General features: G+C 46.9%; 2 protein-coding genes across 6 annotated transcripts in view; one reads left to right on the top strand and one right to left on the bottom strand.

The window, feature by feature from the left end:
- AUTS2 (activator of transcription and developmental regulator AUTS2) overlaps positions 1-4,032 on the bottom strand; it is a 761,884-nt gene extending 757,852 nt beyond the window's left edge. For all 5 annotated transcript variants that reach the window (XM_080562699.1, XM_080562702.1, XM_080562701.1 and 2 more), the window contains exon 1: positions 2,680-4,032. In XM_080562699.1, the coding sequence (XP_080418825.1) occupies positions 2,680-2,973 (294 nt within the window). In that variant the 5' untranslated portion in view covers positions 2,974-4,032. The remainder of the gene's footprint in view (positions 1-2,679) is intronic.
- LOC308180906 (uncharacterized protein) lies at positions 3,684-11,413 on the top strand (the record flags this gene model as incomplete). Its single annotated transcript, XM_080563331.1, has 3 exons — positions 3,684-3,717; positions 4,025-5,061; positions 5,556-11,413. The coding sequence occupies 2 exons, from the start codon at positions 3,684-3,686 to the stop codon at positions 4,939-4,941; spliced, it is 951 nt and encodes a 316-aa protein (XP_080419457.1). The 3' UTR covers positions 4,942-5,061; positions 5,556-11,413.
- Between the last annotated feature and the right edge of the window lie 4,016 nt (positions 11,414-15,429).

The raw sequence follows: 15,429 nt of genomic DNA, 5'->3' as shown, positions 1-15,429 counted from the left end.
ATAAACCCTGCAACAGATAACTAGAAGCAGACGGCCTCTCTTTCTACACCAAACAATTTACACTGCAGAAGCAGAGGAGGCTACTGATACCTGGACAGAAAAGCAGCTCTGAGAGTGGGAGCTGGTTAGAGAGATAATTGTGCTTCAAGGGATGGGAACTTTTATCAACATGCCCGTAATTGGTGTTAACAGACACAGAGGACTCCTGCTGGAATTACAGCAGCCTTCAGGTGTATCTTCTCGTGCATCACCTGTGTCCCCTTACGATCCGCAAGCCTCACACAACCTGGCATTTTGCACAATTTGGGCTTTTCAGTCACCCCAACACAAGGCATTTAGAAAAGGTCAAGCAAAATAAAGCTATGTGGAAATCCTTGCTCTTGTTCACAGCTTTATTCACAGCACCCACAAAAAGATCCTGGGGCAACAGGCAGCTCCCACCCAACTCACACACCTACTGCCACAAAGGTGGGCTCACGAGCGGAGAGCTCAGCCTCGTCCCTCCACATCCCTCCCGTGGCAGCCAACCCATCCGCTGCCTGTCCCGGAGCGCGGGTTCAGATCTTCCCGTGGTGTGAAGTTCTACACATTGGTCCTCACTGTTTTTACCAACAAGCAGACAAAACACACCCTCTGTCTCACACTCTTGGCTGCGCTAAGCCTGAGAACAGGCTGAAGTTCAAGCACAAAGCCCGCTAGGGCAATCTTGTCATGCTGGGCACAGAAACCTTCTGGAACCTGGGGAGAAACCTCCATGGCTGCAGTGAGCCCGAGGCAGATCCAAAACACGAGGTGTGTAAACACCAGGGCACCTCTCCACGGCACCCAGGGCTTCTCAGCTCTGGTATGAGTTGAGACAAGAACCTGAACATCTCCCCTGGGCTGAGACATCTCACGACCTCCTTGGCAGCGCTCAAATCACAATGAAAACTTGAGGCTGCTACGAGCAACACACACGGTAATTCCTGCTACGTTGGGCTTGTGCCTGAGACACCTTCATCTCCCTCTGATCCTCAGAAACAACTTTCTCAACATACACACCGAGCTGCAGGGAAAAGCACCTAACAATGATTTTGTGACATTATTTCTCAACGCAGCATGAAATCGTTAGGTCAAAATGTGCCACCTATCACATGAACATTAAAAGTATGTCAAGTCTCAGTGTGCGAGCTATTGTTTTATCTGAATGTGATATTAGCTGGCAGAACTGGGTAACGTTTCCGCGCTCCTTTTTAGCGATACAGGATTACGACAGGATGCAAGTAGTAGCCATTCTTGGCTTTGCAACAAGGAAAAAAAGCATAGCAATTTTCATTTCAAGTGGAAAATAAATTAAAAAAAAAATGAGGAGTGAAACACAATAAAGAGATGTTTTCCAAAACACCCTACAAGTTCTGAACATAAAACTTGCTCCTCAATTCCCCTCCAGGAAGGGCTACGGCCAAATTCTCGAGTCCATATTCCCACAAAACCCCTAACGACAGGAACTGGGGCTTTGTTTGAGGAAGAAGAGAATTTTGTCCAAAACCTCAGCCTGCGAATCCCACTCTTGCCGACAAAGACACGTCCACGCTCCTCTCCTCGGCTCACGGAGGACACTCCTGGACGGGCTCACCAGGTGAGAGGGGTGGCAGAGGGGCACCTGGCCATCCCCAGCACCGGTTCACCGCCGCCCACACGAGCCTCTCGCCAGCCACGCGGAGGCTCTCGGGGGGGAGCAGATCCTCCCTTGGCTTACACCGGGAGGAGATCTCTCCCAGACACGAGTCTGGGCTGGTGCAGGTGTAACCAAGGACAAAATTCAGCTCCAAAGGGTGGAAAAAAGAAATCAAAAAACAACAAAGAAAAAAAACCACAGCACCAGAAAACGCCACTAAGTATTCCTGGCTAAATATTTAAACAGCTTAAGAGCTACACAGATTTTTTTGTTAAACAATCAGCTTCATCTTCGCATTTATTTTGACAGTTCATAATTGTTACAGTTGTGATTCCAGTGCATGTAAACCCAAATAAATCTGCCTTTCACCACGCAAACTTCTCCCGAGCAGAAGTTAGGAACAACAAAGCCCTCCAGAGGAGCGGGGCCGGGGCTCCCCCGGCATCATCCCCCCCCCCAAGCCCCTCGGGGGTGACAGCGGCCGGGGGGGGGGGGGCCGGGCCCGGGGCTCCCCCTCGGGAGAGGAGGCGCCGCCCCCCTTTATTTTGGGGACAGGCAGACACAGACAGACAGACACGCCGCTCCCCCCCGGGGGAGGCCGCGCCGCCCACCCGTGACGGGGGGGGGGGGATGGAAGAAAAACCGGGGGGGGGCTCGGCCCCGGGACACCGGGCGAGAAAAGTTTGCTCCGGGGGAGGGCAGCGGCTGGGGGGGGGGACATAAAGAGACGGGGGGGGGGGGACACAACGGGGTGTGGGGGACACAACCGGCCGGGGGGGGGACACAGCGGGGCGGGGGGGTCCCGCTGCCGGCCCCGGTCCCCGCGGAGCCCCCCCCCGGCGCCGCGCTGCAGGTGTCCCCGGGCCGGGGCCGGGGCCGGTCCGAAGGGGCGGCGGGGGCGCCCCCGGCCCCAAAGGGGGGGGGGGGGGCGCAGGGGCCGGGGGCGGCCGGCAGCGGGCGGGGGCCCCCCCGCGGCCGCCCCCGCACACAATGAGGCGCACACAAAGCGCCGCCGCTCCTACCTCCAGCGCCTCCAAAGTGACGAAGCTGGCCATCGCGAAGCCGTCGATAATGTCCTCTTCGGCCGAGGAGGACTCCCGCCGCTTCCTGCGGGGGGGCCGCGGCCGGGACGGCGCCGGGGGCCCATTGTCTTCCTTCTCGGAGCCCGAGGACGAGAGCGCCGCGGCGGCCCCGGAGCCGGCGGCCCCGCCGGAGGCAGCGCCCCGCCGGCCGCCCTTGGCTCGCCGCTCCCGGTCGCGCTGGGAGCGCGATCGCCGCTTCTTCCGCAGCCCGTTGCATCGCGCCGGGCCGTCCATGGCTCTGGCCGGCTCTCCCGCTGGCTCTCGGCCCCCCCCGCCCCACCGCCGCCGCGGATCCGGCTCCCCCGGCGGAATAACGGGGGAGGGAGGGAGGGAGAGAGGGAAGGAGAAAGGGAGGGAGGGGAGGACGGGCAGGGGGTGGGGGGGGGGATGAAAGAATCCGAGCGCGGTTCCACCGCCACCAGCAGCGAGCACCAAATGTAAGAGATTCCTATAAGCGAGCCAAGGAAAGTAATGGCTGATCTCAGGTCGCCTTTGTAAAAAAAAAAAAAAAAAAAAAAAAAAGCGAGAGAAAGGAGAAAAAAAAAAAAGCCTCTCCAAGCGGGCAATAAATCAGAATAGCGGAATGCTTTGATCAAGGGGCTGGGAGGGCGAGGATCTCCGAAAGAGAGGAGGAGAAAAAAAAAAAAAAAAGCAGCAGAAAAGAAGGGGGGGAATAAAGAAAGAAGGAGAGAGACCCGCTGGAAGGAGGGAGCTGAGAGTATTTCCTTGCACAAAATTTATTTTCTTTCTTCCTTTCCTCCCCAACTAGAAGAAGTTCCGAGGGGGGTGGGTGGAAAAAAAAAAAAATATATCTGGATGTCTGGAGCTCCCTTTCTGTCTGCGTGTGTGTGTGTGTGTGCGGGGAAGGGTGCAGCCTTCCCCTCCCCGCCGCCACGCACTGCTCTCCCCTCCGCCTTTATCTGCGCGGATCAAACCCAACAATAATGATAACGAGGCGTCCAGATGCGATTTTCTCAGGCACCGACCAGGGCTGGACTCCGGAGCGGAGATCGGATCCCAGCCCGGCCCCTCCAAAAAAAAAAAAAAAAAAAACAGAACCAAACAATAAAAGAAAAAAAAAAGGCAAAAAGAAAAAAAAACCCACACCAAAACACGCCCACCCACCCCGGCTATTAATACGGATCAATCACGGCAAATTCATCGGATTAATTGTGGCGAGGAGTGGGCGGGGGGGGGGGGGGGGTGCTGGTGACAATAAATCCGAGCGGAGAGGAGGCTGCCCCCTCCCCAAAAGCAACCAGACGCGAGGAAGAATAAATAATAGAGGGGGGAAAAAAAAAAAGGAGAATTAAAAAAAAAGGTGCTGATGAGGCTCGAATACGCTCCAGCGGGGACGGCGGCACCGGTGCGCGCTTTCTGCTGCCTCGCCCCGACCGAGGGGGGGTGCAGCGGGGGCCGGGTCCCCCCGGGCTGGTTGGCGGACGAGGGGGGGGGGGGAGGGGGCGGCGGAGGGAGCCCCGGCCCCGGAGCGCTGCGGGGCGGTCACCGGGGCGATGCGGGGCGGCCCCGGCGCTGCCGGCCCCCGGCGGTCCCGGCCCGGCCCCGCTCCGCTCCGCGCCGGTCACGTGGAGCCGGAGCCGCCGCCGCCCGCTCCCCGCCGCGCGAAATGCGGCGCCCCGGCCGCGCGAAATAAGTCGCGGGCATGCGCGCAGGGCCTGCGCACTGCGCGGGTGGGGGGAGGCGGGAGGCGGGGGAAGGCCCGCCCGCACCCCCCCGCCCGGCGGCGGCGCGTTTCCCGCCCCGCTGCCCCCCCCCTCCCGTCAAGTTTCTCCTCAGTTCTCGCCGTCCCGCGTCCTCGCTCCCTGTCTGCCTCCCCCCTGCAGGCTCGCAGCCCCCTCAGGTGCCCTCCCGCACCGCCCCCGGGGACACAACGTGGCTGCCGCCCCTCGAGGGGAGCCCCTCGCCCATGGTGGCAGCGCCCCAACATGGCCGCCCCTCTGTCATGGTGCCCTGCCCGTGTGGAGTGAGCCGACATCCTCCCCTTTAGACGGCTTCTCTGTGCCTCGTCTTCATTTCCAACCGCTGTTGGGTGGAGGGGACGTGTTACACACATTGCCTGCCTCACCTCATGGCCAGAGCCTTGCCAAGCGTCAACTGAGCTCCAAGTGTCCGATAACTGAGCTCGTGGTCACCCTTCTCACCTCGTCTTCCTCTTGTCTCCTCTATGGGGGAATGGGTTGAGGGAAGAGGCATGGAAGGCGAGGGTGTGTGAAGCCGTTGGGTCTGCCTCAACAGGGACCTGGGAGGACGAGGAGATTTGCTGGGAAGGAAGATGGAGGAACAAAGCACAGCAAGAACAAGGTGAGGAGGAGAACCCAACTGGTGTGCTCAGGACGGAGAAGAGGGGCTCTGGAAGCACACCTTTGGTTTTCCTCCATCCACCTGATGAGCAGTCTATTGCAGAGTTTGAAATGTATTGTGGGGATAGGGGAAAAAAAGAGAACTGGAAATCGTTCAAACAGTATCTCTAGAAGAAGCTTGTCATGGGCTCCTCAGTCTGCCTCTTGCTGCCTGCTGTAGCTGCTAATCGTTGCTCCGCTGAGACACCAAGGAGGGCCACAACAAGCGGCACATGGGCTGAGAGCTTCAGTGTGTGTTTTTCCAGCAGTCTCCCTCCGGGCTGCTCTGACTCTCAAGGGATGATGCTCTGCTTGGTTGTATAACGTGTTGTTTACTTCGTACCCTAACACTTAGGCCACTCTGATCAAGCAATATTCTTAATATATTTTAATAAGAATATTAACCGCTCACATGAAATAGTGGGAATTGGATATACTTTTTTTTTTTTTTTCCAGAAGGCAAATGACATTTTGCCACCTCTCTCCACACAACATCTCCCGTGTGGTATGCAGTGACTTTTGAGCCGCTACGTATGGGTGTGAACCAAAAGAAAAGGAAGTACAAAGCCGTCGGTAACCTGATAGTGTAAGAGTGCGTACCTTGCAGAAGGCCACGCTGCTCCTTGCAGAGGCACATGGCTAGTTTTTAAACATTCTCAAATATCAAGCTGGAGAACATCACCTCCTAGATCTGACCCTAGATCTCCCTGTTCAGATTTCTTTCTGTTCAACGCTACGTTTTGCTACCTTGCTTCAGTTTCTTCTGTCTCACTTATAGCTGCCTGCCAGGTCTATATAATCTGACTATACGGAAGAGGTTGTACAGGTATTGTTAAAGTGATGCAATTTGTGTGTACAGGCAAGCTCAAATATTACAAAGTCTCTGTCTTCTGAGAAATATTAAGCTCTACTGTATCAAACAACTGTTACCTGTTGGGTTTTTTGGAAAATAACTATGTAATTTCCAGGGCAATGTAATTGATTACAGTTTCCTACACATCCATCACCATTAAAGTGACTTAAGAGACCTGTAGTCGGATGTGTTTCTGCTGACATTCATTGCATGGCTGAAAGTCTGCTCAGTCTGTTTTGTTCCTGAATGCACGTGTGTGGAAAACAGAAATGGTGTGTGATTTATTTTACATTTTTTATAGAAACAAATCCCTAGATTTGCATGTCTACTGGAAAACAAAAATAAAAAAATGAAAAGCCATCCATCTAATTCATTCTCTGCTTCCAAACATTTTTCTTCCGGGAAGTATCAAGCATTACAAATCACTGGTCACCTTCCTGGGTACAGTACAGGCAAATTATCCCTTTTCTGGGTGTGATCTAGCACCAGCAGGAACATTTCCATCAACCTTAATTGATTTGGGAGGGAGGGCAAGTAGGCCTTGCTGTTCCACAAAACCTCAGACAGATGCTCAGGAAGTTCTCTCTCCAGTGTGTTCTTGCCTCCAGCTGAGCATTTCAAGTGATCTTACCGGGAAGGGTACAGCAGACCTCCATGCACATTTGTTCTTAGGCCACCTGTTGGCCTTTTTTCTAGAAAGACATCTTGCCTGGCATCTGGCACTAGAAAATAGCTTTTTGTGTCAGGCACTGGTGTGCTCTGGTACCATGCTGAGCTCACTGTTTTTGAGGTTAATGACTAGTGTACTCACAACTGGGTGTTCGTAGTTATTCGGTTAACACCCACAGAAAGGGGACTTGCTGAATGTGTGCTAACAGATCTATAATTTTGTGATTTGAGGCAGACACCAAAAGCTTTATGATCTTTCTGTTCCTAAATAATGAAGAGAGAAAGGTTAATACAGACCAAAAACAACAACTGCAATTTCTGTATCACCATTATGCACTGGAGCAAAACAAAATCTGCACAGTAATAACACTAAAAGGGGTTTTCTTAGAAATAGCCCCTGGCATGCCTATCTGAAAAGGATATTTTGAAATAACATGAAAATCGGGAGGTAATTCATTGCTTGAGGAAATGGCAAGAACCTTGCTTCTAGCAAGAGTAATTTACACTGTTTTTTGGCATTAAGTTTTAGGAATTTAAAACAGCAGAGGCAAATGTGTCTTTCTGGGGATAGCATCTTTTTAGGAGATGGGTAGTTTAAAATAGCAGAATGTCTGCCATGTAGACAGTGATTATTATTTTAGGAGTTTGATCTGGGAATGCAAAACAAACAAACAAACAAACAAACGAGAAATGGAAAAAGGGCCTTTTTGTTATTGTTTAAACCCTGGTCTAACATTGCATTTATGAGAATAAGAAATAATGAGAACCAAAATTCCAATACAAAGTAAAAACCAGGGTGATTGTGTGGATGGCAGAGGAATTTAAAACAGTTCCATAAAACTAAAACAATTTTACTCCAAATTGTATTGCTTATACAAATGTATTGCTTATAAGAGCAGATTGTTTAGCTTCATAGCTAAGATATGGACTGGGTGTTTTAAAAGGTGTTTTCCTAGAAGGTAATTTTGAAACAGAAACAATTAAGGAGAAGAAGGAGCATCCAAAGTTAACCAACAAGGAAAAACAGAAACCCATGACCTTTAAAAAATAAATAAATAGTACAAGAATAATGATAAAGGAAGTACTAAAAGCAGTTAGTTGAAACCTAGCAGAAGACACATTTCCAGAACAGCATCAAGAGAAAATACACAGAGAACAATCATTCCTTTCGCAAATTAACAAACAAACCCAATCGGTGGAACTCACAGTCACAAGGCAGCTCCAAGGTCAAGAATAATGAGAACCTTCAGAGTGACAATAATATTGATTATAAAGTGGTTGAGGGAAATGTACATTTTAATGCCTGAGAACACAACAAAATTTACAAAAAAAAAAAAAGTCAAGAGACAGGAGGCTGAAGTAGATGGACCACTAGTCTGATCCAGACTGCCAGCATCTGCATCCTCCTGACAGTAGTGGTCAAGACAGGCAATATCTGAATAACTTTTCTAAGCCTCTTGCATTTTATCACTAGGGAATAAGAACAAAGGTATAACCATCCTTATCAATATTAGGAGATCATGGGGTACAGGAAAACATCGCTAGATAGATTAGCTGGCCCAGAGGAGATGAAGTTTGGATTTTGTAGCTAGTGGAAATCATTATGTCATTGGTTATTTCTTAAAAAAAAAACCTCAGAGTTCAAGAAATCTGAGAATTGAAGAAAAAAAGAGATGGATGGCATCAGCAGAAATACGAGTTTTCCTAGAAAAAAAAAAAAAAAAGGAAAACCAATTTAATCTGCATCTTATTTCCCTAACAGGTTAAAATAAAATTATGAAATTAAAAAAACAACAGTAATTCTATCAGAGAGAAAAATCAGAGCAGCAATAATATCAGAATTACAGTCTTGATCTATTGACTCGAATGGATCTGCACTAATTTACAGCAGGTGAAAACTTGGTCCCTGGAGAGTATGGGAGTCATGAGCAATAAAGCTGTGTATGTTTATCGTGTATGGCCAGATGAACTCAGGAGTTTTTGGTTGTTTGTTTTTGTCTGAAACTATTACAAAATTGGATCCCACTAGTTCCCCAGGATTTGTTAATAAACACTCCAGTGGAAGCTGACTAAACCTATGCTTCTAATTGCTTAAGATTCCTTATCCTGCAGCATGAACATTCGTGAACGGCTGCATTTGCAAGTACAGGGAGCAAAGCAGATGTCACTGGGTTTCAGGAAGCCTCATTTGAAAATATGATTCAAAATTATGTGGGTAGAACAAATGCTGTATTGACCGTGAAGCTGGAAAGCATGGCAGTGAATGGCAATATCAGAGCTTGTGTCTTTGTGGGTAGAGGATCCTGGAAGTTTTGATGCTGCAGTCTTATCTTGTTGAATATCTAATCTAAAATATCAGATAAGTAGTACATTAAGGAAATTGGGAGGTGGCATTCAGTTTGAAACAATCACAAATATTCATGTTGGTAAAGGAACAAAAACAAGGGACACCAACAAAAAGATTTACAAAAAAAAAAAAAAAAAGAGGAGTAAAAGGTAATGAATTATATTCTGTGCGGAAGCAAAGTACAAATTGCAAGTATTATTAGAGTTCTTCACTTGGCATCGTAAAAAGTTAACTGATCTTCTAGGGTGAAATTCAGACCTCAATTACATGTAAATGAGAAAACTGCTACTGACTTCAGGAAATTCAGCATTTAGCTCTCAGCTTGTTCTTACTTCAGTTTGAAAATGGGATTTTCAAACATGACTAAGAGATTTGGAAGTGTATACCTGCCCTTTGGTCCCTTTGAAAATTATTCACAAAAACACATTCCTAAATAGGTAGCATACATATCTTCTCTGAGAATCAGTCAGCTTTTATTACCAGAAAAGACCAACTGTTTATATTTCCATGGTGCCAAGTTCAGATTGTGCTATTGCATGCTATAGCAATTCTGCCAGTGTGTCACAGCGGTCTAATCGATTCAGATTTTTTTTTCTTCTCTCCCACCTTAACCAAAGCATGTGAAAGAAACACAAGAAAGTGTTTTTCCAGCATTTTAAATTAATGTTTAAGTAAAACTATGTTTTAGCCCAACACAGGCTATGATGTGGAAGAGCTATGTGAAATGTAATAGCCTGGGTTATCCAGGAGGTCAGACTACCTGATCCTGGTCCTCTCTGGCCTTTAACTCTACGAATAAATTAGAAACCCGATCTCTCAAAGTTTTAATTTCAGAGCAGTCTTTGTAAAGAGGGCTGAAGTGGAATTCCTAATAAATTACATCCTCCTCCAGCATTAATTTCTCTCCCTGAGAAAGGGTTTCTTCTAAAGAAGTGTTTTGTTCCACATCTTCTAAATTATAAAAAATTTATATCTCTTTATGTCTTACACTGTACTGAGTGCCAGCACAGCAATTATTAAAACATTTTTATTGATATTACACAGCTCTCTGTGAAACGTGAATTAAATTTGTCATGAAAATCGATTTTTAATGACAGCTCAGGTTTACATTCCTGTAGCTCATACCTTTCCACTACTTTTCGTTGGCACTAGAAAAGGGCAACTGCAATATCTTTATTTGTCAGAAATGGATCAAGAGATGTGCTATAGTTTACTCACATCAGTGTAATTCTACTGATGAAAACAAGAAATTGTTCTATTGAAGTCACTCTGTAGAGAGCAGAATTGGGCTATTTGGCCCAAATCTTCCTACCCGAGCAGCTGAAGCTCCTAAATCTGCACCTAGGCACTTAGAGGAGTGTCTTGATTTTTAAAGCTGTTGAATGTGCTCAGCTTTCATTGTAGTTTTGTAAGAATTATGGCATACCACATCCCCAGAACCCATTTGTCATCCTCTGCCTCTTTTTCCTCATATATTATCTTTCCTTATGAGTAACAAACTGCTGGAGGTGACTTTTGGTTTAGCAGACTGAACATGACACTGGATACCAAAGCAGTTAGCAGTGCAGGGAATGCTGCTTCGTAATCTCCCTGTTTTTTCAGTTGCTGCAGATGGAAGGGGTGAGAGGATTTTCCAGGCTTGCTTTTTAACAGATTGTATTGATACACCTTTATGAAAGCAATCATCTGACCTGGAAAGTGCAAGAGCAGTGTCTGGGCTTACAGCACAACCAGGTCTCCTCTGGCTGGGTGTAGACCAAGGACAAAAAGGTACAAAATGGGAAGTCTCGTGCAATTATGGACCATTCCAAACAGTATTATGCCAACTGAGCATCAAGCATGCTTAGTGTTCAGGTAGCTCCCAGAAGAAAATTAGGTCCGTATTAGGGTAAGCTACTGTGGATAAAACCTCCAGCTTGGCTAAAATGTCGCTTCTGCTTCTCCAAAATAGCTGTATTTCTGCAAGACACATCTGTGCGGGAGCTGGGGGGAGGGCTGCGTTAGTTTTCATTGGCAGATTGGGGCAGGATTATTGGTTGCTGTTAAAAATGATCCCAAGCAAACTTTTACAAGGTCTTCTGTGACTAATAAAACCTGAGTCTTTGAAATGTACTACAACCCAAGTTGTTGTTAAGAGATAATTCTCTTCGATCCAGATGCTTCCATCTGAAGCGCAGTGCAGAGAAAAGAAAAAGGGAGAAGGAAAATTGATGGAAAGCTCCTGAAAGCAGAAGGGGAAGAAGTCTGCAATTTCTCTCCCTTTAACACTTCATGCACTGGACTTGGGAAGTAGCTTAAATCTGCCTGTGCAGTGTGCAGCACGGTGGGGACTGAGAAAGAGCCCTGCACAGCATGCTTACCGGCAGTGCCAGGAAGACCGCGGAGATCTGGGAGGAGGATATTCCTTTCCAGGCTCGGTAGGGTACTGAGACATCAGGATTTCGTCTGAAAGGTGATAGCAGATGAGGTGAGGTTATCTGGCTTGTATAATCTCTGTGACAGCAAATACTTGATCTGTGTAAGTGTCAAGGAAGAGCTTCTCTTTACACGAGTGCCCTGAGATGCAACCAAAGGATTTTGATCATCCTTGGCAGGTTTGGCGTATTCTCTAGCTGTAAAGGGCAGTAAAATCCCTCCCTCTGTGATTTGTGCTGTATATTTCCAGCCATTTTTCACCTCCTCCTGCACTCAGACCCAGGGGCCTGCTCACGAGCAAATGAGTGAGATAAGGCAGGGAGGCATTTTCTCACAGTCCTGCAAGACGTGGTGTGGCTGCTGCCTGTAAAGTGATGCAGCAGCATCTCTCTCATGTCTTTAAAATATTCCCTCTGGAGAGGAACGGACATATTTTCCTGGCCACCCATCTCTTGAGCATTTATTTCATTTCTGGCCAATCCTTCTCCTCTTCTACCTTTGCCCCCTTGCATCTTGTTCCTGACCTCCGGACTTTACGCCTCAGTCTGGAGAGATGGATGCTTCAGTCATCTCTGCAAAAGCGAGTTTGTTTGTTTAGAAACAATAGATCATGACTGGCAGCCCTGTTTCGTGGGGCGCCAAATCCTGCTAACTGTTAGTGATAGCTGGAAATTTAAGGTGCCTTTAAAAATCCCAACCTACATATCTGATGCACCCTACAGATGGTATACAAGCAGCAGCGGTATTTACAGAGCTGCACTGATATGTCTGTCTCGCTTACGTGTTTACTTGCCCCAACCTAAAATATCCCATCAGCAGACACTGTATATATTTGGTTCTGAGAAAGCAATCCCTTTTTATCTTCCCTGAATTTGAAAATATACCAAGCTCCTTGAACAAAAAGAAAAAAATAATAATGAGGCAGACACAAGCGGTATAAATCAATATAGCAGTATTGATGTCAACAGAGCTATGCAAATACATACTAGCTAAGGATGACACATAAAATCAAGCACTAACTTTATACAGAAGAAGATAGAAACAACACAGCAATATTAAATACACTTTTCAGCTATGCTCAAAATGGATTGTGGAATAAGTCATCGTTGTAATATGTAATTTGAGAGGCTGTGAATTCTTCTGTGAGCATGTTGCTTCAGGAGATGAAGAAAAATCAAAGCACAGCCTTGCAAGTAACATTCCCCCCTGATATTAACAATAAAACTGTAACACTGCTTGGCTTTAAATAACAATTCTAACCAGTTTCTGCAGGTTGTTGTAAATTCTGCTCTGCCCCAAAAAGTCAGGGTTGCAACAGTGCCAGAACAAATGTCATTGCAGGCAAGTGATTTGTGTCAACGTTGGTCAACTTGGAGTTTTACTAAAAACGTCATTATTGCAGAAATCATTTCTGCCTGCAGTGAGCGTTATGGTTGTAGCACGGGCAAGGCTCCCAGTGAGGCGCTGGCCCGCTTGGATAAAGCCCCCAAAGACTAAATAGGAAACATACCAGTATCATTAGTGAATGTGCTGCTGTCTTCAGAAGAAGAAGCTGCTGGGCTCACACAAAGCCATGGTGGTGACAGAACGATGCGTCTTTTGGTTAAGCTGCCAGTCCAACACTGGTTTACTAGCACAAGGCTTAACATATGCACGAAGACCCTTTGTGAGCTGACGAGCTCCTCCTGGCTCTGATGTTCAAACAAGACCACAGAAATGGGTAGTGGGTAAACAAAGCTAAGAAAAAAAAATTGGTTAATAAATCAAGAGCCTAGCAATTAATGAGCATGCCTACCTTATAAGTTCCTCATGTAGCATACTTGCAGGAGTTAAACATCCACCTAATATTCATTTCACAGAATTGAATTATTCCCCACACACATTAACTGAGACAATTACTGAAACGCCAAGATCAGATTAGCTACTGTATCTTGAAAAGAACAAAAAAGAAAAGAAATCACTGCGGCAGCAAATTGCAAAAGTGTTAAAAGGCTCAAAAGGTTGTTCAACTAGTAGACAATTTTAAGTAAAGCTAATAAAACATGGACACTTCATTATTCATTCATGAGAAAAGGCTGAGTTCAGACACTGCATTTCAGTAGAGAAGCCGGTCTATAATATCCTGTCTTTTGTTCATCATTTCCATGATCTCCATGCACATCTTGTTTATGGAGCAATCCTTTTAGCACACTGAAGACCATCCCAGTGAAGTCGAAGCAGAAATCCCCTTTATTTTAATAGGCTTCAAGTTTAGTCCCGATCACCCTCTTCCCAATATTGGGATGGAGCCCTGCAGAGTGCAGGAACCCAACGCATACGGCACTCGGTGCTCTCCAGGGAATAACCTCTGCCTCATTTCACTGAACCCTTGACAAATGCCTGGGTCTGCTCCTCCTGAATTCAACTGCAAGATTCCCTTTGCTTTTCGTTTGCAGCAGGAACGTCGGATCCAGCCAAGAGCCACATCAAGACATTTGCGACCGGTTTTCTGGCTCTGGTTCTGATGCGCATCGTGAATAGCGGTGCACAGACTGCTCTGGTCATTTGTTCTCCGCTCGGACCATCCATGGAAACAGGGCTGGAATCCTTTCCCCGTTTGCTGAGTGCCTTGATATTGCTCACAACAACAGTCGTGAGCCAAGGCTGCTGCAGTACAAAGCCAGCCTGCCTTGGGCACCAAATGCTGTGGGAGACTGGGGTTTTCAAAGTTAGCTACAGAATTTGGATACAAATTACAGGAATTTTAATAGGCATCCAGATCTCAAAGGCAAGTTTAAAACATCATCTTTGAGTATCACTAGCCATAATCACTCAGGCTTCTTGCTCCTGTCATTTTCACCTATGTATCCTGTTAGTCATTATTTCTTTGTATTTTCCCTGCCTCCTTTCAGGCAGAGATCTTCTAGCAATAAAGCTTCCAGGAGCATAACCTTCTGACAAATGAGGCAAAACACCAAATAATTAAATAAATAAGCAGCATCGGGGATCATTGAAGGAAGATTGTAGTTATGAAGAGGCTGTTTTATGATTTTACTGATCTGATGCACCTTATTTTCATCTACTTTTCCTGTCAGAGTGTTCTTGCCATTTACAATTTATTCTCTTGATCTCACCTTTCCTGCTATTCCCCATGCCACTTGCTGTAATTAGTTCTTCCACTTTCCAATGCAACATGTTATTGTTTAATGCTTTCTAAATCCTATTTTCACCGAATGAAATTTGTAATTTCTCATTAAAAACCAAACAACAACAACAAAAAACCCTACTAGTTAAAAAACAACTAACAGGGATTGCTGAAGGGGGAAGGAGAGGGAAATGGGAGAGGGAGCTCTATCGTTTGTAGAGGCACAGTTATGCACTTGAGATAATAACGGAGAACAGCAAGTTTCAGCTCTAAGGGCTGGCCAGATCTCTTCGACAAAAGACAGATGGGACTGAACTCTTCAAGGTGGGAATAATCTTTGTGTTCTCACTGCTGGGTGCTACACAGAGCTTCTTGCTTGCGACAGCCACTTCTGCGGGCTGTCCCAAAATGAATAACAGCATAATAACTTAATAAGAAATAAATGTAGACCATCAAATAATAAAAAATATTATATCAGAGGTATATCAAGAATAGGACAGCTGCCCTTCTCGTTTAGCACTTTGAGCTGGCTTTCCTAGGGAAATAAGCCCATGGACTTAAGCTGAGGCTGTGTCTGGCTGTTGATTCCTTCCTCCCTATTGACTTTTAAACCCAGCGGCCAAGCTCATATTTTCCAGAGAGGTGGAGGTCTCAGAGATGGGTCACGAAGTGTTTAGGGAAAGGCTGTGGCACGAGCTCTGCCCTTCTGACACCGGAGCGAGAAGGAAGGCAGGATCCTTAGGCAGCACCGCGGGCATGCACTGTGCAGTGCCAAGGCTTCCCCCTTCGCCTGGGCTCTGGCAGCCCTGCAGCCTGCGACACCCTGTCTGTTCTACGTCAAGCGAAGAAATGCTGTCTGGTGGAAGAGGCCATGCTTTAGCCCTTATTTGAAGAACTTCTATTGATAATTTTGAGAAAGTAT

This window comes from Anser brachyrhynchus, assembly GCF_964034855.1.
Source record: "Anser brachyrhynchus genome assembly, chromosome: 20".
NCBI classification, from domain to species: Eukaryota; Metazoa; Chordata; class Aves; order Anseriformes; family Anatidae; genus Anser; species Anser brachyrhynchus.
This window is presented reverse-complemented; position numbering and strand designations above follow the sequence as displayed.